At 36.0% G+C, this 22,704-nt stretch overlaps 1 protein-coding gene across 1 annotated transcript in view; it reads left to right on the forward strand.

Moving 5' to 3' along the window:
• Positions 1-22,704, forward strand: part of LOC108543340 (nesprin-1) — a 259,529-nt gene that overhangs the window by 216,614 nt on the left and 20,211 nt on the right. Inside the window, exons 32-40 of the mRNA XM_017893773.1 lie at positions 519-669; positions 3,772-3,999; positions 4,396-4,494; positions 6,223-6,410; positions 6,800-6,923; positions 9,076-9,242; positions 14,892-15,045; positions 17,296-17,924; positions 20,737-20,916. Coding sequence (XP_017749262.1) covers positions 519-669; positions 3,772-3,999; positions 4,396-4,494; positions 6,223-6,410; positions 6,800-6,923; positions 9,076-9,242; positions 14,892-15,045; positions 17,296-17,924; positions 20,737-20,916 — 1,920 coding nt within the window. The remainder of the gene's footprint in view (positions 1-518; positions 670-3,771; positions 4,000-4,395; positions 4,495-6,222; positions 6,411-6,799; positions 6,924-9,075; positions 9,243-14,891; positions 15,046-17,295; positions 17,925-20,736; positions 20,917-22,704) is intronic.

Here is a 22,704-nt window from a genome sequence, read left to right on the forward strand (position 1 = left end):
TTCTTGACCAGCAACATGGGATTGAGATCACGAACTCTGTCTCAGTTGATAAGATGCAGTTTATAAAGGTCTTTCCATAGAAAGCATCACTGCAGTGTCTCTCCTTTAAGTGTAAGGAGAACATGTCTTTGGAATAGGACTATTGAAAAGCTGTATACACTGAAATCTCCTCTGGCGTAGTTCATAAAAATAAGTCCTGGCAACAACTGGTCACATGCAGAGTTTAATTAGATTATACCTGGATTCAAACCCCTTTGAACCCAGCAATATTTTGTTCAAAGTGCAGTTTCACTCAGAGTATAGATACTGCCTCATTAAATGTTCATTCTCAGAGAAGATAGGAAAACCTGATCCACTACTTAGAACAAATGTGCAATTTTTTTTTAGCTCGAATAGTTTCAACTTTGAAATGGTCACAAATGTCTTCATTATCTTTTCACCTAGTGATTTCAAGGAAAATGTGTTGTTGTTCTCTATTAAAATACTGAGTTTTATTTACTTAATTTGGTTAATTTTAGTATTAAAACCATGGAAATGGTGAAAACCAAGTGGGATCATTTTGGCAGTAATTTTGAGACTCTGTCCGTCTGGATAACTGAGAAAGAAAAAGAGCTCAATGCCTTGGAAACTTCGTCATCTGCCATGGACATGCAAATCAGCCAAATTAAGGTGACCTGCTCACACGTTATATTTATAATCCATGTCTAGCTTTTAAGAACTACTTTCTTACATTTCATCAAATGCTGTTCGGTCCCAGGAAAAGACTTTCATTGCAATGTGAACTATCAAAATTCAATTCACATAGATTACCAAACTAAGAGGTCTGAATTGATACTGGGCAACACTTTATAGCTGGAATTATGTATTAACATTGTCTGACTTGTGCATTCAAAGTTAATATTGTGTGAAATATCATTAAAATATTTTTATGGTTACATTAATTCTTTTCCTTGATTTTGAATTAAGCTCAATAGAATGCTCTGCCGATTCATTATACAACATGAAATTTATTCATCCTGTACAACTCTAAAATCCCATTTCCAATGTCTAGCTCAAGTATTAGTGGTACTTACCTGCACCAATCACAAGGAGGAGTTTGAAAAACATCTTTCTTAAGTGAAGCAATTCTACTCTATGGTTATGTATTCATGTATGACCTTGGAGCATGGACAGAGGTCCTCTGATTCCTTAGCTCTCCCAGCTCTAAAATGACCAGGTGGATAGATTATCATTGACCACTTCATTCAGACAATTCAAGAAGAAAAACGGGCTTAAAGAAATGAGCTTGGAGTGTTTATTTCTCTTTCTTTTGTACAATTTTATACCACACATTTTCAAAATTCAGCCACTTTTTCTACCTCAGCTTTTTTTTTTTTTTTTTTTTGAAATTGGGAAAACCCTCCCGCTATTCATTCAATTAAATATATAATAATAAATACTAAGGTGAGGGAACATTTCACAACTGTGACTCAGAACAAGTCATTACCATGTGGAGGGTGGGAGGGTGCAATGTTGCTCAGATGAGATTACCCACTGTGCAGATCATCCTTGCTCATCACACATCTTTAGCAATCAAGCATACGTGGAGTGTCATATACACAGTCTGCTATGTCTTCTTTGTATACCAGGAAAAATAGATGTGAGGCCAATGGAAGAATATCTATTTAAATATTTTTAATTGTTAAACATCGTTTTAAAAGTTGTTATTTAATCATTTTCAATAAATCTAAGAAAAAAAGAATAACATTAAATAGTTTTGCCTCAAAAATGTCCCCTTTTGAATTAACACACTTTTTCAACAAATTTATTCTTTCTATACTCATTTACTATTATTTTCACCATTGCTCCAGAACTTCTGGAATAATCAACTATCTAATGTCATCTCTTTGTTTATTCTCCAGAAAAAGTTACATATTTTTAAAAATATGTATTCACTTGTCTATTTTTATTTTATCAGACTAGAAATACATTTCAATACATCCAATAAGGCACTTTTTAAACTATCTAAAATATATAAGTGAATATGAACACCAGGGAAAAGATATTTGCTAGAAATAAGCAAAGTTACAGTGGAATACACTGTCCTGTGGAAATTGGTCTATTAGGTTCATGTTTTATTTCCAAACAGAAGACTACATTATAGGAAATGTTTAAAATATAGTAACACTTGTAATAGTGTTTTCCCTTTAAAACGATCTTAGGATTAAAAGTAATGAAGCATTTGCCTTGTTGGAAGATGAATACACTAAGCCCATTTTTGTTCATTATTACATGCCATATCAAATGACTGGTGTCTTATTCCTAACTCATACTTGATAAATGATAAGAACATATGCTGGGTTCATCTTCCATCTTCTTCTCTTGGATGGATTTATTTTTACCACAATCCAACAATATGATTGAGTGATTTGTATATATGAATTTGTTGATGGCAAGTGTTACTCTAATAACTAAGAGCTCTGTTCTTAACTAAGTTTGTTTCACCGATGTGTTACAAGTAACTAGAACAATTATTAGCGCTTTATAGACAACCTATTTTTTAAATTTATGATTAATTTTTCTGAAAAATATAGTCTTAAAAAACAGCAAAATGAAGAAAGCCTGTATTAATGCTCAAATAACAAATATTGATGAGACACACCACTTCATTCATTCATATGAAAAATAAAAATAAGTGATGCATATCCAACATTTAATCTTATGTAAATTATTTCTGATTGTCTCAGCTAGGCAGAAATTATTTCCGACTATGGTGTCTCATCTGGACGGAAGTCAAAACTTTATTTTTCTCTAGGGTAATAGTATTTTCTATTTAAATTATCTGAAACTGAGACTTGGCTGAATTTTTTATGTATTTTGATTGAATAATTTGGCGCTTTTTCTCAGAGAAATAATTTTCATCTTCTTATATACAAACAAACTTCTATGTTTGTGAGAGTCACTCCACAGACACACATAAACACATGTGCACATGCACAGATTTCCTTAATAGTCATCAGTATTTTTCAGGTGTTGGCTAAGATGTAAAATGTCCTTTCTTCCCCCAGTTGAAATAAATTGAAATGACAGTATGTGGGCTTTTCCCTGTCAAGTACATAGAAATGAAGTCCCTCAATCAGCAGCGTCAGCATCACCTGGGGATTTGTTAGAAATGAAAATTCTTGAGCCCCACCTTAGACTTAGTAAGTCTGAATCCCGGAGAATAGGGACCAGATGGTCCTAATGCATTCTAGCTTTGGAAACCACTGGCATCAAGAATAGATGACAAGTTTGAAAAAGGAAAATTGCTTTTAGGTAGGTGTGCAGTTATTAAACCTTTTAGTAACATATAAAATACTCAACTACATTTTAGAAAAATAAATGAATGTCAATATTTAGCATTCTAATGGGTTACTGAAACACAATGCTTCCCCAGCTCAGTTAATTAAAACACCTAATTTATAACATAAACAGATAATTCTCTGTAGCTTCAGATATACTGTAAGTGTCCCAGGGACATCTCCTTGCTTACTTCACTGCAAGCAAGAGTAACTATTTCTCCTTATTCTCTATCCAGCAAGCACATCCCCACCCCCCATCACTGTATTTTGCAGACATTTTCGGCATGTCTCATCTCCCCAAGCACATGGTGTTTGCTCATAGGTGCGCTCTAACCATCCAAGTCTTCAAATATCAGTTAAGGAAATATTCCCTCTTTGCAGAAAATTGTATCATTTCAGGAAGGCAAACTTGCTCAGCCTACATTGTCATTTTTCTTGTTTTAACTATTAGGTCACAATTCGGGAAATAGAAAGTAAGCTTAGCAGCATTGTAGGATTAGAAGAAGAAGCGCAGTCTTTTGCTCAATTTGTTACCACTGGAGAATCTGCTCGAATTAAAGCCAAGTTGACACAAATAAGAAGATACTGGGAAGAGCTTCGAGAGCATGCACAGTGTCTGGAAGGAACAATCCTGGGACATTTATCTCAGCAGCAAAAGTTTGAAGAGAACCTTAGAAAGGTAAGAATTGGTTCACCTATACTTAAGTTTACATATTTCACATTGTATTTGTGGTAAATGCAATAAATACTTTACAAATAGTGGAATAAGAAAAAGACATACTTTGTCAATCATCTACCAAGGTGTCAATGATGAGTAAATTTATGATTATTTATATGGCACCTTTTTTAGTGGCATGTGAGAATGTTACACATTGTGTTCAGTTAGTCATTAAGACAGTTATTTTCCTTTCAAATAATAAGACACATTGATTTTAGATGTTTAAAGAATGCATGCATTTTACAATTACATTAAAAGTTATCCATAAAACGTAGATATACCATTTTCTCAGTACCTTTTTTTTGCCTTGCTATGTGTTTTTCCCACTGTTATTTTTATATTGCACCCATGTTTTAGATCCAGCAATCTGTGTCTGAATTTGAAGATAAACTTGCTGTTCCAATTAAAATATGTTCTTCAGCTACAGAAACATACAAAGTTCTTCAAGAACATATGGTAAGAGTATGCTTCAACATTTCTATTATTTACCAACTTAAAATTTGGTAATTCCCACTTGAAAAGAAAATACAGTAAACTTTTAAGAGAATTGAAATTGGAAAAATGTTTATATGAGTAATTATATAGATTTAACGTATTCACTCTATATAATACAAGACAAGTGAGGATGTGAATAAATTTTCATTAAACATGCATATTAAAGGAGTATTTTTCAAATATATTTCTCTCTTTGAATTAGAATGAGTAACATTTTTAGAGCTTAGCTTTAATAAACCCTGTTACCTATTGCCAGCATTATAAAAAAGTATGTGTGCAAGGAAAAAATATATATGTATAGCTGTCTTCAGATTTTAACCCACTGTACTCAGATGTTTAAGGAATATATCCTCACTGACCAGTTTCCAACAAATGGCTTTTGTCATCATTGTGAATCTTCTGCAAGGCAACAAACAGATGGCTCTGGCAGAATTTATGGGGAGGAACAAAACGGGAGAATTATGCACAAAGAAATACTACCATATATTAATTAATAAACAAAAATACGAATATGATTCCTATTGCACGTTCATGTGTGCAAACATTTATAAAGGTGTACGTAATAGAAAACAAACCATTGACAAAGGCACTTCTGGAAGGGGGAGTGAGATTTCTATTGTTTAAATATTTATAATGAGAATACACTTCTGTGTTACTTATTTGTAATTTCTTTATACAAAAAATGAGGAAAAGTAGGAGAATTCAGTGTGATGAAATTATTTTTATAGACAACTAAGTTAATAATGGAGGACCAAAGAGACTAATATTCTATTTTTCCGATATTTAGATTTCCTAAAGCAAGTTGTTTTTCTGTGTCTTGATTTTCTAATCTGTAAAATGAAGGTAATGAAAAAACATACTTCGTAGGGTTCTCAGGAAGATGGAATGAGTCAATGCATGGAAAGCAGGTAATGCAGGGCCTGCCACATTCCGAGGCACTGTGTAGCTATTATTATTATTATTATTATTACTACTGAGATAGAGAGCAGCTTCTTCAGCCATAACTCTTTTTATATGTATTTTTTGTAGCAATTATAGCATGTTACATGTGGGTTTCATGAGTTAAGAATAGAGTTTTTAAATACATATCTAGCATAAAGTCACTAATAATCTTTACAAGTTATCTAAATTGTTTAAATACGTATTTAGCATAAAGTCACTAATAATCTTCACAAGTTATCTAAATTGTTAAGGGAAAGTTGAAAGTTTTCAGATAAATAGCAGCACATTCTTGTTTGGAGAAGTGTCTCCATTTTCATCTTTGATTTCTGTGTTTATGAAGTCACTTTCTTCTCATTTTCACTATGTCTTGCTGCAAATCATGGGCACAGACCTTTTAAAAATATATTTAACTTTTGTGTGTTTTAGGGGGTGCACATGTGATAATTTAATACATTCATATAATTTGTAAAAGTAAAATCAGTGGAATTGGGACCTTCATCACCTAAAATATTTGTATTTTATTTATGCAAGAAACATTCAAACTATTTTCTAGCTATAGTCCCCTACTAATGTATTGAACACTAAGTCTTATTTCTTCTATCAAACTGTGTATTTGTACCCATTCTTAGTACCATTCTTGTTTATTATGACTGAGAGAAAACATTTTTGCGATGATGGCTGTCAAAGAAAGATGCAGGCTTCGTTGGCTCCTTTGCTTTCATTGTATTCTTCTCACACTCTTCTTAGGATCTCTGCCAGGCCCTGGAGTCACTAAGCAGCCTGATCACCACCTTCTCAGCCAGTGCCAGGAAGGTTGTGAACAGAGACTCCTGTGTTCAGGAGGCTGCGACTCTACAGCACCAATATGAGGACACCCTACGGAGGGCGAAGGAGAGACAGACTGCGCTGGAGAATCTGCTGGCCCACTGGCAGAGGTGAGCAGCATTTTTCCTTGAGTTGCTGCCACTATTAAATAGGAAATTCTAGATTAGCAGTTCTTTATGTGATGGGGAATAATTATCCCACATGCAAAACACTTGAACTTGTGGGTCTACTGTAGGAAACTCTTGATCTTTGTTATAAGGCAAAGATTCCCGAGAGTGGAGAGGATGTATATGGATCTTTACATATTATCCAATATAAACGTGAATGCAGGGATGCACATGAAAATGAACGGAGTGATTTTTGTGCTGACACATCTAAGACTGAGATAACTGAGACTGTATTTACTATAGTTTGTGTTGGACCCTCCAACTTCAGAAGGGTTTAATCTCCTAATATGACAATTTTCAATGAATTTGTTTCTGTTCTCTGCTTCCTTTAGGCTAGAGAAAGAACTATCATCCTTTTTGACCTGGTTAGAGCGGGGTGAAGCTATAGCCAGTTCCCCAGAAATGGACATTTCTGCAGACAGAGTCAAAGTGGAAGGTGAACTTCAGTTAACACAGGCAAGTTCAAGGAAGTGTGAGGAAGGAAAAATAAAATGCTTTTTGTTACAGTTACATTATTTAAAAAAATAAAATAATGAAATAAATAAACGTGTATCTCCCTTCTTGCTTTCATTTTGTGATTCCTGAAGCATCATTTGACATCAGCGTGTTCCGAAAAGAAGAAAGCAACCTTGATCTGAAAGGGAGAGAAACTGACAATGAGAACTTTGTGATGGTCAATTTCCGTGATGTGTTAGGAAACTCTGTAATGTAATGTCTGGCATCTGAATAACATGCTTTGGCAAAGGAGTTGAGGAAAGGTTGGGTAGGAATATAGATGAAAGAGGTTGGCTATCAGTTCATAATTTCTGAGGCTGGAAATAGGTATAATCTCTCTACTCTTGTAATTATATGAATTTTGGGCAATAAAGGGTGTTCTTTTAAAGAAATAAGTAATAGAATGTAGAAAGAAGTTGCAGGAATGATTATTCTCATGGAAGACAGAAAAAATGAATGAGCACAAATGTAGGTAATAAGTAGAATGACAAAGTTTATTTCATACTTGAAGAGGCCAATTTTTTAAACTAAAAGAAAGAAAATCTTTGAGTATAATTGAAGCTAAAGGCAATGTTACTGATTTCTAGAGATTAATAACTTGCCTCAAATGATGCTGTCTATGCTGGAAAATTCAACAGTCAAAATTGCTTCTCAAAAGAGATTTATTTTATTACAGATTTATACTCCAAATTCCTCCCATCAACTATTATAAGATGTTTAGGAAGAAGCTACATTCTTTTGCCTTTTGTAATTGCGTCTCTGAAAACTCTGTCACCAGTGTCTGTAGCATCGGAATCTGTTGCCCCACCTTTAAATGTTCTCCTTCATTGACTTGGGGGGTACTCCATTCTTCTGGTTCTTCTGCCTTTCTGGTTTATTAAACACTGGTGTCTGCACTCATCTTCCACAAAGTCCCTTCTCAGAAACCTGTAATGACTGTTTCCTGCCCTGAGCGTAAAGGGCAGTCCCGATCTACAATCTGGTTCCTGTCTTCTTTCAAATACACACAGGGTGTTCCCAGAGGGGTCATCACAGGTCTTTTCCTTATAAATGAGGAGACTGACACAAGTCTAAGTGGGCATGTAAAACTGTTGCTGCACATCTCCACGTGGAAACTGAGTGCCATATGACTGAGAGGACTGCAGACTCTGTTACTCCTGCATCCTGACATTGCATCAAGTAAGGTGGCCTCACCTTGTGGGCTGGACCTGACTTGTGCATTCCCACCTCCTGGCTCTGCATCCTGCACTGTTTCTTTGCTTTGTACCCAGTGTAAGTTGCAGTTCTGCTTTATGATCTTACCTGTCATCCACAGGCTGTGTACTCCTTCCTCTAATCCCTTTAGCAATCTTGTTTGTATCACATATGTGGCCTCACTAGGAAGGGAAGGAGAGCATTTTGACAAGCATCTACTTACTATCTGCTGTGCCATACCTATCATTTCGCTTAACATCTTTTTATATTATTATTACCTATCTGTTGGAGTGTTTATATTTTATCTCTTGTTAGGTAGGAGCCACAACTTTTATGCACCTCACAGCACCTAAGAGATTCATTACCTGATTACGTTTTAAAACGAAGGAGTTCTGTTGCTTAAAAGTAAAATGAAGAGCCCCTAAGTTCTCCAGTTTGGCCTAATCTAGTCTCTAAATAGAGAGGAAGAGCATGTCTCAGGCTAGAATTGCATCTCTCTTATTGTTAGCCGTGCCCTGAGTCTCTCCAGTAATAATTTTTCTTTGATTCTCTTTGCCTACTCAGTCTCTTAGTCGTGAAAGAAATTCTACAGCTTCTAGATTTGCCTAACTTATAACTCAGACTCCAGAAAACTTATTCAGGTTTTAGTCGCATTGTATTACTTGATTTAGAAATGGATCCACTTCACCTTTAATGGAATGGAACCAAATTCCGTTAAAGGTTAAGTGGATGAACCAAATTCCATTAAAGGTTAAGTGGATCCATTTCTAAATCAAGTAATAAAAACTCTCTTCAGCCTGGCCCCAGTGACTTACATTTCGCAAGAATGCAAATCCTTTGGACAACAGCTCCCTGTGTCACATGGTCCTTACTTTTCAGTCCTGTTGGGATGAGATCTGTAATGTCTTGTATTTTTCAGGCACTGCAAAATGAAGTTGTATCCCAGGCCTCATTCTATAGCAAACTTTTGCAATTGAAAGAATCATTGTTCTCAATAGCCTCCAAAGATGATGTGAAAATGTTGAAACTACATTTGGAGCAGTTGGATGAGAGATGGAGAGATTTACCACAGATAATTGACAAAAGGTTGGTTCTAAAAGATAAATCTTCTAATATTGTTCATTTTTTTTAAATGATGAGCATATAAATTAAGAAAGCATAGTTTTGTTTACTTTTATTTAACTCGACTACTCACCTGATAACTACAGAAGGGAAGAAAACTTTTATTTTGAAAATCAAGGTCCACGAAACTGAGTATTTCTGATGAATCCCAATTCACAATTTAGTCTAAAATAAGGGCAAGTGATTAAATCAGTTGAAATAGATTAAGGAGAGTAGGATTGCTAATGCTGTATTATTTATTGCTTAAGCTGTTTTGTATAGGGAAAAAAATGGTACCTAAAATTTTATCTCACATGACATTTCTCAACCAGAGGCATTTTATACACATATGCTAGTCCATTTCATTTTAATATAGCTATTTTGGAGACAGCAAGGGAAATTATTGATAAATGGAGGAAAAAAATGGATTAAATCTTAATTAACTAGGCAATTAACAACTGGCATCTATCCCTTTCCAATATACTAGAAAACAAATTTTCTCTTTAAATTGATGTTGATCACCCATGTGATCTTAGGCATTTAACCTTTCTGCCCATTTAAAAAATTCATTCATTCAGCAAATATTTCCTGAGTTTCCACAATGAGTAGCATACTCTTCTATGTGTTGAGAATCGCAACAATAAAGAGTTTCATCCTTTGCTTTCATGGAGCTTGTATTTATTCTATTATTTATTTATTCCTGTATTCAATCAATCAACAAATATATACCAGGTGCCTGCTGCATACAAGGTACCATATCAGACACCAAAAGCCATAAAAATAAATAAAACCTAACCTCAAATAATTTACTGATTAGTGTGGGAATAATGAGGGGTGAACACGAAATATTATAGGATCAAAAAAAGGGACATTTGAATGGGCTCAGAAATTTACAGAAAGATTTGATGCTACCTCTTGAAAGGTGAGCAATTATCTGTAAAAACAAAGCAGTATCTGCCCTCTGCCTATCCCTTAGAGGGAAAGTAAAGGACTTTTAAAGTGATACCAATGTGTGAAGGCATTGAAAATATAATGCATGCATATAAGGATAATGTGTAGAAGATTTTGTAAATATTAAAATGTGAAAACTGATTTAAAAGTTGAACTTTGGATACAAACCATTTTAATAAATACTGGTTTTGATTAAGGTATTATTTTTAATACGTTTGGATTCTAATCTCCAATTGCCTACTATTTATTCACTAATTCATTTATTATACACACATTGATTGGTCCCTGATGATATCCCAGGCACCTTTTTAGGTGCTGAGGATACAGCAGTAAGCAAGGCAGGTACAGTCCATGGTGTGGAGAGAAGGGAGGAAGGAGCTGGGTGGAAAATAAATACATAACTAAATGAGTGAACAAACAAGACAATTTAAGGTAATGTTCAGGATTATGAAGACAACAAAACAGGGTAGCATGGCAGGGACTGCAGGATGGTGTATCTTTAGAATTGGGGTCAAACAAGGCCTCTCTGGGGAGATGACATCTGATTAAGATCTGTGGGCTGTGCAGGAAGCAGACCCACACAGGCAAAGGGAGCAAAAATGGCAAAAGCTCTGAGGCAGTAATGAGTTGGTTTTATTGGGAGACAGAGAGGTCAGTGGGAATGTGAGGCAGAACTGTCAGATGAGACCAGATAAGTAGAAGATGTGAGGTTTCTTGTAGACCACAGTAAGGAGTTTGGGGTTTTGCCTTCTTAAGTGCAATGGGAAACCAACTAGTGTTTAAGCAGGACAGGGCATGCCCCGTTCACATGAAATCATGTCTACTTATTATCTAGAGAGTATATTGTAAGGAGGCAAAGGTGGGAGGAAGGAAGCCAGTTAGGAGGCTGTTGAAGGTCAGGCAAGAAGTGGAAAGGTTTAGACCAGGATGACGGCAGTAGAAATGGAGGGAAGAGCACAGAATCAATGTATAGTGTGTGTTGGTGGGGAGCAGGGAGTGGGGGGATTGCAGGGCCAAGGCCCTTGGCCCCCTAGAGGTTAGAAAATCACTGACATGAGGCAGATTAATAGAAAAGGAATATAAATGTATTTAATGTATATACACAGGAGCCTTCAGAATGGACACTCAACCTCCATTGACATACAAAATATATACCATATTGAGGTTACAGAAAGATTGTGAGTTCAGAAAATGGCCCAAAACAGGTCTTCATGGTAATACAGGTTATTGGAGGGAGAAAGGAAGAGGCTTGGCTAGCAAAACTGGTCTTGCAATGTAGATGAAACCTCACAGTTACAGCCCTCAAAGAGAATAGATGGTAAAGGTCTCTTTCAGGTCGTCATGGTGTTTGACTCTCAGTTCATATTTCCTAGATCTGGACAAAAGCAGGGCTAGCTACATTAGTGCAGATTCTCTACAGATCTACAGAAACAAGTTTACCCCCCTCCCCACGAAAGACAGTTTTACAGGGCCATTTCGGAATTTGTCAAAGATATATATTTTGGAGTAAAATATTTTTATTTCCTTCAGATCCCATTTTGAAACTTGAAAAACGTTTTCACATTTTAAAAGCTAAATGGAAAGTTTTGAAGAGATTTGTGTTAAAGTTTGTTTGATAGAGGTTGGGTGTGATGGCTTATGCCCATAATCCCAGAGTTTTGAGAGGGCAAGGTGAGGGAATTGCTCGAGGTTGGGAATTCAAGACCAGCCTGGGCAACATAGCAAGACTCCATCTCTACAAGAAATTTTTTTTGAAGTATCTAGGCGTGATGGCATGTACATGTAGTCTCAGCTGCTCAGAAAGCTGAGGCAGGAGGATTGCTTGAGCCCAGGAATTTGAAGTTACAGGGAGCTGTGATTACAGCACTGCACTGAAGCCTGGGTAACAGAGTGATACTTGGTCTCAATTTTTAAAAAAAGAAAAAAAGGTTATTTGGTAGAGATAGACAAAGGAGTGGAAAAGCAAATTAAGATAAACAGAAAAAAAAAAAAAAAGCAAACTGAAATATATTGTTCCATGTCTTCTTTAGTCAGTCTCTTAGTCCTGAGAATAGATCAGTTCAGTTAAATAGCTATGTCCCCTTCCAGAAGGTGGCACTGCAAATGGGCTGGGCCTCTATATATGATGCAGGCAAAAGGAGGCATTTCTAAGGAAACAGAAGAAAAACAAAGTTTAATATCTAGAGTAGTCTACAGACTTGTTTTTCTAGAGTTTGTGAAGTATCTTCAGATTGCAGTAGTAATCTGAACAGATTTTTCTGGATTGTAGTTCAGTTCAGATGAATGGTCAAGTGAACTTTCTGAGAAGTCTATATACCAGCAGGCACATAGGTTGTTTACTTACAAGTTTCTGTTATTTCTCACAAAGTTTAGCTGCCTAGCTTCAGTTTGTGGGGATTTAAGAAAAGCAGATTTTGAGCATGGTGACTCACACCTGTAATCCCAGCACTTTGGGAGTCCGAGGCGGGTGGATTACCTGAGGTCAGGCGTTTAATACCAGCCTGGCCAATGTGGTGAAACCTTGTCTCTACTAATAATACAAAAATTAGCCAGGTGTGGTGGCAGGTGCCTGTAATCCCAGCTACACAGAAGGCTGAGGCAGGAGAATCACTTGAATCTGGAAGGCAGAGATTGCAGTGAGCCAAGATCACACCATTGCAGTCCAGCCTGGGCAATAAGAGTGAAACTCCATCTCCATAAAATAAATAAATAAATAAATAAATAAATAAATAAATAAAATAAGGAAAACAGAAGGAAGATTTGGAAAACCTTAGTTGGAAACTTGTAGCCAGGAAAGATTCAGGATTCAGTCCAAATTGTGGGAAAATAATAAAACTCAAAACAATAAACAAAGCTAGAGTCTAGTAGCATGAATACTATAGTTTTTTTTAAAACATATTTTTTCTCTCTCCAGCCCCCAATTTCTACCAAAGGCAAATCATAGTAGGACCAATTTATTTGCAAGATAAATTTTAGTCTTATTATACTTGGCCTAATTATCCATATAAAGTGCAGCAAGATTAGTGATTGGCCATACAGGCTTTTTAAAAATTGGCTTTGCTGGTACATTTTTCATGAGAAATCTCAGATTAGATTTTCAAAAGTCTCTCAAGGTTAACCAAACCAAAGGTTTATCTGTGCCTGCAGATAATCCGTATGAATTGGGTGAATTCCTTTCTTCTCAAGGTCCCAGTATAACTTGAGATTCCTGGGCCTGTCAGAAAGTAACATTCTTTACTTACCACAGCTCAGGAACTTTATAAAGGCATCACATAGAGAAGTATAAAGCCAATCTTCCCAAAGGGCTTTTCATTCGTTCTATAAAGTAATCTCAATTCCTCAAAGCAGTCTGATCAGATCTGAAAATATGCCGTTCCAGTCAAAGCCTTGGTAAAATAACCAATGTTTCCAATTGTGTCCTATTACAAAACATATTCTTATTGAACTTATACAAATAACTATATTACCATACATTAAAAATACTCACAAATAGTTTCCAATTTCTGGAGAAATCAAGTAGAGAGAAAAAATATGCTACGAATTTTGCTCACGGAAGTGTAGTTTGCCCAATTTGTAGTAAGCTATAGACAATTCAAAGAAAAAAAAGTTATCTTGACTTTGGAAAAGAAAACATAAAAAGAATCAGCAATGTTTCAAACAAAACGCCACTAAAAAAAAGTATTTCAGGCCTCTATTATTTCAGTCCCATGTAATTAACTCTTGTTCTGCTTAATGTTGAGTTAGCAAATCTGTTGAATATATCCGCTTTTTAGAGTCCTGGAAGTTTTTTCTTTTGAGACAGAGTCTCACTCTCTTACCCAGGCTGGAGTACAGTGGTGCGATCTCAGCTCACTGCACCCTCTGCCTCCTGGGTTCAAGTGATTCTCATGCCTCAGTCTCCTAAGTAGCTGGGAATATGGGTGTGCACCAGCACACCTGGCTAATTTTTGCATTTTTAGTAGAAATGGAGTTTTGCTGTGTTGGCCAGGCTGGTCTCAAACTCCTGACCTCAAGTGATCCACTTGCCTTGGCCCCCCAGATTGTTGGGATTACATGCACCCAGCCATGGAAGATTTTTCTTAGTCCAATAGTATAGTCTCTAAAGTTATCAGAAATCTGTATTTTAGAATACTTGTAAGAGACCTTTCCATGAATGTCCTTAAAGAAAAGCAAATTTTGAACAGTAGCTGACTATAAACCACTTTTTGAGAAGAATAAAAGTAAAACAATAATTGTCTATGGATGACAAAAATCTTAGGCCAGCCATGGTTAAAGACACAATTGATTAAAAAATTTGGTTACTTCCGTGGCACACAGCAATTTAACATAATGATAATTATTACTGATAACATATACTAAGGCATCAGAATTATAGGAATTTTATTCAGTTTTGGAACACATGTTATATTGAGACGATATCCATAGATTAGATGTGCTCGTAAAGAAAGGAAAAGATGAAGAGTGCCTCAAAGGACCATCAGAGTGGATGGTGGCAATGTTCAGTGAGACAGGGAAGATTGTGAGTAAAGCAGGGTTTTGGAAGTAAAAAATATCAAGAGGTATAGAGTGTTCATGTATGACAACATTGCTTTTGCCCTTGGGTTAGCTTAATTCCCAAAATATATCATTAATCCTTTCTGTTTACTTGTGGGACATTTTAACTTTAATACTTTGTCTACGTAGGATTAATTTTCTTCAGTCTGTGGTTGCTGAACACCAGCAATTTGATGAGCTGCTGCTTTCCTTTTCTGTCTGGATTAAGCTGTTTCTCAGTGAATTACAAACTACTTCTGAGATTAGCATAATGGACCATCAAGTAGCTCTTACTCGGCACAAGGTAAAGTGTTTTTTGTTTTTTTTTTCTTTAAGATTGAAGAAGAATTTTTTCATAAAAGAGAGTTCTCAAATTAAAAGAGATGCAACATTTAAAAAAGTTTAAATGGCAGGAATTTAACTTTTTATTTATATGAAAATGTTTTAATAATTGAGCATATGAGTTGAGGCAATGAATTATGCAGACAAATTAAGCAGATAAAGCCACTTCAGATATAATTGGCAACCATCTTAAGAAACTTTCTCTTCATAGTGGAGCAAATGATTTCTAGGATAAAGTGACAAGAATGTCCATTTTTAAGCTTCCCAGTTTGTTTCATTTCAATACTGAAAACTAACACTGAATTCAAATACTTTAAGGATATAGTTTTTCTGAATTACTATTCAGCTCTAAAGTGATTTAAAGCTTATTTCCCTTCTTTATAAATTATGCATATGGAGGGGTGAAAAGATCTTTCTTCTGCCCTCTGAAGGTTCAATTAATTTGAATCTATGAAACGAACTGACAATAGACCAATTAACAGGAGAAATGGCAAACACATTTATTATGTGCATATTGTATGGGAGTCCCACAAAATATGAGGCTCTAAGAATAACTAGATGACTAAAGTTTTTATGTTATACAGAAAGAAATAGGAGCTGGGGCTTCAGGAGGGTAGTAGGGACAAGTTATGGGAGGGTGAGGGGAGGAAATGCACTATGAACAAAGGCTGTCTTATTATGCAGAAAAAGTTTCTCAGGTAGCATTCCTCAGAATTACAGATGGCATCCTGTGCTGAAAGTCTCTCTGAGTGAGATGTCAGACCTTAAGTGACTTTCCTATGAGTTATTCTTCCCTTGTTGATGATTATATTTCTTCTGGAGGAACTTGCCTTAGTCAGATAAAGGAGCATCAGGAAAAGCTCTTCTTTGAATTTGCTGCTCCTCAGGTTCTCTCAGTTTAAAGTCCAAAGTGACATATTTTAGGGTATAATTTTCTGAGTCCCCAACACATTATATCTATCCTAGTACCAGAAAACATTCGAAAATTCAGATATTGATCATAAAGCATTGAAACAATGGAGATAAGCTACATAGTAAGCATATAGCAACATTTAACAATAGAATATTTCATATTTATTGAGTGTTCACTCCTTGCTGGGTTCACTATTTGGTTTTGTGTCAGGGAAAAGCAACTTTCTTCTACCTTCAGGACAGGAGGTAGTTTTTACATCTTGGAGGAAGGTGCTCAGTGAATTTAGGCTCTACCCTCCAAAGAGACTGAGAGAGAGCAGCTATCTTCACTGATGTTTACATTTCAGAGGGATGGCTCCCATGTCCTTCAGAAAAATATTCCAGAGGTGGAAAAACTGGCCAGAGCTTCAAGAAGAGTTACATCTCAAAGGGTAGAGAATGAATTCACAATTACAAATTTTCTAAAGTAAATGCTCTAAGAAAAAAAAAGGTCGGGATCTGTAGTCAAGAGTAAGCTATCTGAAGTTTAGTAGTCAATCAGGGGGATCTTAAAGTCATTGTTGTCAAGATTAAGATAGGTGATAATTTCTATTTAATGGAAACCCCTGAGAATATTGCCAATTTTCTGCTAGATTTTAAACATGATTTATTGTGAGCTAGTCAAACTTCCTATACAGAAGTCTTGCATAAAATAAAACTCTGATTTGAAACTAATTTAATGGAAAAAGATGTCTTCATGGATTTTGTCAACAGAAATTTTTAGTTTAAAAAATTAAACATTTAGATTTTTAAAGATGTCTATGTATACACATAGCACATCTTTTAAATTTTTAAACATTTCCAAAATTTTTACATAACCATCGGCACCCTCTTTTAAATTAAAAATTCTTTTTAAGTTGAAATATTAAAAATATGGGATATCTAAATACAAATATTTGTGTATAAATATATACCTATATGCATCTTTAAAATGTTAAAATTAAAATGTAAAATATATATAGGCATCTTTAAGAATCTTCCAATGTTTTCGTTTCTTTTAACTAACAATTTCTATCCACAAAGAAATTTTTTTCACAGAATTAATTACATAGTGCCAAAACAGAGTTGTGTTTTATGTGAAATATGTGGATCAGCAAAACAGAAAGTTTTGTGAATTTTCTAAGATTCACTGTAGATGATCTTTAAGTATTATACTATCCATGGCACTTAAAACAGATCTTCACATCACGAACCCTGTAGAATACCTCTGTCATAGACTGTAGTGTATCTGACGAATCAATAACTCTCTCTTCCCTTCCAGGACCACGCAGCAGAAGTAGAGAGCAAAAAGGTTGAATTGCAGAGTCTGCAGGGTCACTTAGCAAAGTTGGGTTCTCTGGGCCGTGCTGAGGACCTCCACCTCCTGCAGGGCAAGGCTGAGGACTGCTTCCAGCTGTTTGAGGAGGCCAGCCAGGTTGTGGAGAGGCGGCAGCTTGCCCTGTCGCATTTGGCAGAATTCCTCCAGAGCCATGCCTCTCTGTCCGGCATTCTCCACCAGCTGAGGCAAACGGTAGAAGCAACCAACAGTATGAATAAGAACGAGTCTGATTTGATAGAAAAGGACCTCAATGATGCTCTTCAAGATGCTAAAGCATTAGAATCTGCTGCTGTCAGTCTTGATGGCATTCTTTCCAAAGCCCAATACCATCTGAAAAGTGGGAGCTCTGAGCAAAGGACTTCCTGCAGAGCCACGGCTGATCAGCTCTGTGGAGAGGTACAGAGGATCCAGAACCTTCTGGGAACCAAGCAGAGTGAGGCAGATGCCCTGGCAGTGTTGAAAAAAGCGTTCCAAGACCAGAAAGAGGAGCTTCTGAAAAGCATTGAGGACATTGAAGAAAGGACTGACAAAGAACGATTGAAAGAACCTACCCGCCAAGCTCTTCAGCAGAGGTAAAGGAAACTGTCACAGCCACTTGTCTCTTTTCTTTTGTATTTGTTCTGGAATTAACTTTTATGCAAAACTTTATTAGTACCGTGAAAGGAAAACAAAAACTCAGGACCCAAATTCACTCTGCCAAAAGAAAGAAATTAAGCTGAGAGCTGAGTCATGCAAGAAGCAGCCTTTCCTTTTGTTCCTAAACAGATAGATACAGAGAAAAGGTTCACTATCTCCATAGGTAGCTGCTCTATGCTCACCTTATCTTAGGTAAAGTGCTGATTTACTGAGCACGAGATGAATTCATAATTGACTATTCCCTGCCTGCTTCTTTTCTCTTGCAACAGATGGATTAACCTTATCCTCTCTCTTTCCCCTCCAGCCCATTTTTCCCCTTTAAGTGTTGAAGCCCTCAAAATCATCTTTGGAGAAAGGTATAAACCACAGACTGTTTCTGTGATTTCATATTTATTTCTTCCAGGCATGTCTTTAACCCTATCTCACATACTTTTTGGTTTACAGTACCATATTTAGCAACTTTTTTTTTTTTTTTTTTAACCAGTTTGAAGATAAGATTAATGACTAATTTGACACTTGAGAAGTACTAAAATTTCTTTGGATTTCTTAAGGATTTCCCTAAAGTCTGTTTATGAGCAAAGAATATATAGATCTTATTATCTATTTTTAAATAATTTTTTACTGATGGGAGAAAGGACTCATCTTCTATAACAAGAATGAAGGCAGAAGAGAAAGGGAGTGATCCTAGTAGTTTTGGTGGTAAAAAGTATGAGGGAATTCCTCCCTGGCTGACAGCCTCTTGGTAGAGACTGGTGCAAGCTCATCAGTTCAGAGGAGAGGGCAGATGTTGGAGGAGAGAAAATGGTGTGAAACAGTTCTCTTGTAGAGGGTAGCTTAGGAAGGTGATGAGCTGTCATTTGAGCTCTGTGTTCATTTAAAGTGAAACCAATCAGCTTGGCAGAGTCATTCTCTACAACTACATTTAACTATTTGCTTAGAGGTATGGAGAGGCAGAGGAGTGGGTTTAAGTAAGCAAAGCTGAGCTTTTGTCAGGTGAGTCCATTTGAGAAGCAAATGGGTCTAAGATAAGTTCCCTTAGTAAATTTGAGAAGTAACTGTTTTCTTAAAACTGTAGCCTTCTTTTCAATCTTTTTTTCTTCTTAATAGAACCTTCTGACTCCTGTTTTCAGGGCCACTTTCTCTTCCATTTTTTTCAGTGGGCAAAGAAACAACTGAAATGTATTCATGCCAAGGTATTCATGATTGATAAAGATTATGTTGTTCCTGATGAGACCATTGCTGGTTGTTTCCTTTTAACCAGAATCAAACATTAAGTTGAGGATTTAGTCAAATGATAGTGGAGTCAATATTAGGACTGGGCTCCTGAGATTATACCCTTTATCAGCAATAAATTATCTCATTAGTTTAACAAATTTACAAAAGGGAATGATACTTGGGAAGAAAAAATAGCCTCCAGAATAAAAAGAGAACAAGGTGCCTAGTGTCCGCTCACCCTGGAAGCCAGCAGTATCATTGGTGCTGCAGGGTGGCATGGCCTTCTTAGGCCAAGCAGACAGGAGATCCTAAAATTGCCAGAGTAGAAAGCCCGGGTTGGACTAAAGAGCCACATCAGTATCCACAACACTGCACTCACCAAAGTCACACATCGGGTGCAGAAAATGTTATATTGAATTAATGGACTTATTTAAATTCCAGTCATACTAATGCTTCACTATGCCACCTTGGGAAAACCTCTTCTCTTCTTGTAAGGTGGGGATAATGAGAACACGTGCCCCAGCCACCATCTTTTGGGAATTAAATGGGATAAAACATGCGGACTCATTGTGTGAACTCTGCAGACCTATATCAAACTGTAAGAATGGAGAGTCAACAGCTGCCTCTACATGGCCACTTTTTTTTTCTTTGAAACAGGGTCGTGCTCTGTCACCCAGGCTAGAGTGCAGTGGTGCAGTCACAGTTCACTGTGGCCTCAAACTTTTGGACTCAAGTGATCCTCCAGCCTCAGCCTCCCACATAGCTGATACTATACACATGTACCACCACATCCAGCTAAATTTAAAAAATATATATTTTTTTTGTAGAAATAAGGTCTTGCTGTGTTGCCCAGGTTGGTCTTGAATTCCTGGTCTCAAGCAGTTCTCCCACCTTGGCATCCCAAAATGCTGAGATTATGAACATGAGCCACTGTGGCTGGTGATATGGCCACTTTTTTTATAAATGCTCTGATATTAATAGATTAGGGACAAAAATGATCATTTCCTTATAGTAATCTTTTCAGCAAGGTAGGTAATTTAAATTTAATTATATATATATATAGCAGAGCTCAGTAAAGCTAATTTGATATTGAATGAAACAACTATAATTTGTTTATAATATAAACAAATTATAATTGAATGAAACAATAATAATCGAACCTCATGACCCAGAAACATTTCTTACCAATGATTTGACAGTAAGTATTTACCTAGTTAGCCTATGAGATCAGCCTTAGTTTTGAAAATCTTATACCATCAAAGCAAAGTACAAAGAAAATACAAACTTAACAGAAGGTTGATGGTGAGTATTAAGAATGACTTTCAGTGTTTTCTGAGGTACAGTCTGAGTTATTTTGCAAAATTAACTTTAAAAGTACCTTTATCCATTGATAAACATCAATTTAATTTCTGTGTTAGAAGTTTTTCTACTGTCTAAATGAGTGCTTTATGGTCTCATCATGTATTTATGGAAAAGAAATATTCATTTACTACCTTTAGTAAGTTCATTGGAAAATAACATTTTAATTCACAGGTTAAGAGTGTTTAATCAGCTAGAAGATGAATTGAATTCTCACGAGCATGAACTATGTTGGTTGAAAGACAAAGCCAAGCAAATTGCCCAGAAAGATGTAGCTTTTGCATCTGAAGTTGACAGGGAGATAAACCGCTTAGTGGTCACCTGGGATGATACCAAAAGACTAATTCATGAAAAGTAAGTCAAAACCCACCCAGTTCTTGTTTTTAGCTTCCCACTTATTTTGTGACATTGGGACATTGCCTGTTTTGCATTGATGTAATCAGTAGTTAAATATCTTTTACCATTTTAGGTATTCTGTGTCACTTTCATAACATTGAAAATTTACATATTTCTACAGAATTTTATTGAGAATGTTGCTTTGAGATAACAATTATAGGCCAGGCACGGTGGCTCACGCCTATAATCCCAGCACTTTGGGAGGCCAAGGCAGGCGAATCACCTGAGGTCAGGAGTTCAAGACCATACTGGCCAACATAGTGAAATCCCGTCTCTACTAAAAATACAAAAATTAGCCGGGCATGGTGGAGGGTGCCTGTAATGCCAGCTACTCGGGAGGCCGAGGCAGGAGAATCACTTGAACCCGGGAGGTGTAGGTTGCAGTGGGCCGAGATCACATCACAGCATTCCAGGCTGGAAGACAGAGTGAGACTCCTCAAAAAAAAAAAAAAAAAATTACACGTGGAATTCAATTTTTAAAGCAGGAGTTGTCAACAGTTACGAAGTGCTACCATGACAGCCTTAACTTTTAATTTTATATATATTTTTTGTTTTGTTGTAGTTGCTTGTAATTGAGGTAAAATTTAAACATATTTAAATTTACTTTTTTTCATATGCAATGCTATCAGTTCTGACAAACTTATACAGTTGTGTAACTGTTAAACTTCACAATGAAAGTTCTACCACCTAAAAAATGGCCTTATCTCTTCCCTTTGCCCTTAGCACCCCTGGCAACCAGGGATCAGTTTTCCACATCTATAGTTTTGTCTTTTTTTAGAATCATTTATAAACAAAATCACATAGAGTGTGACCTGGCTTGTTTTATTTAATCTGCCTTCTTTTAATTAGCACAACATATGTCATTGTGTGTGTCAAAAGTTCATTTTTTTTTATATAGCTGAATATTCCACTGAATGGGTTTACTACAGTTTATTCAATTACTAGGTGATGGACAATTGGGTTCTTTCCAGTTTGGATGATTATGGATAAAGTGTTTATAAACATTCACATTCAAATTTTTGCATGTATGTAAGTTTTTATTTCATTTGGGTAAATAATCTAAAAGTGAGACTCTGGATTGTATAGCAACATGTATGTTTAACTTTATAAGAACCTGCCAAATTATTTTTCAAAGTAGTTGCACCATTTTGCACTCACACCAGTCATGTGTAAGATTTCCAGTTGCTCCACGTAATTTCCAACACTTGGTATTGTGACGTTTTTGTTTATTTGCTTGTTTGACATTCTACTAGATGTATAGAGCCATCTCTGTGTGTGTGTGTGTGTCTTTAACTCCTCACTGTGGAGCAGGACTAACTCATAGGCATTGTGTCCAGAATTGGCACATTTTGTTTTTAATTTGTATATCCCTGATGACTGATGTTGAGCATATTTTGATATGTTATTTGCAATCTGTTTATCTTTTTAAATATTCAAGTTGGCTGATTTGGGTGATTTTTTTTGTTATTGGGGTCTTTTTTACATCAGTACAATCCCAATCAAAATGCTCACAGAAGTTTTGCAGAAATTGACAAGATGATTTAAAAATGTATACGTAAAAACACAAGACCTACTAGAATAGCCAGTACAGTTTTCAAAAAGAATTGGAGGACTTTGCTGGCAGCTCTGGTACCTAAAATAATTAAGTAAGTAAATAAATAAATAACAAATGAAAAAGGATTGGAGGACTTATACTAGCTGGTTTCAGTGTGGTACAGGCTGAAGGATAAACATATAAACTAGTGG

Source organism: Rhinopithecus bieti, unplaced genomic scaffold (assembly GCF_001698545.2).
Source record: "Rhinopithecus bieti isolate Rb0 unplaced genomic scaffold, ASM169854v2 scaffold_24952, whole genome shotgun sequence".
NCBI classification, from domain to species: Eukaryota; Metazoa; Chordata; class Mammalia; order Primates; family Cercopithecidae; genus Rhinopithecus; species Rhinopithecus bieti.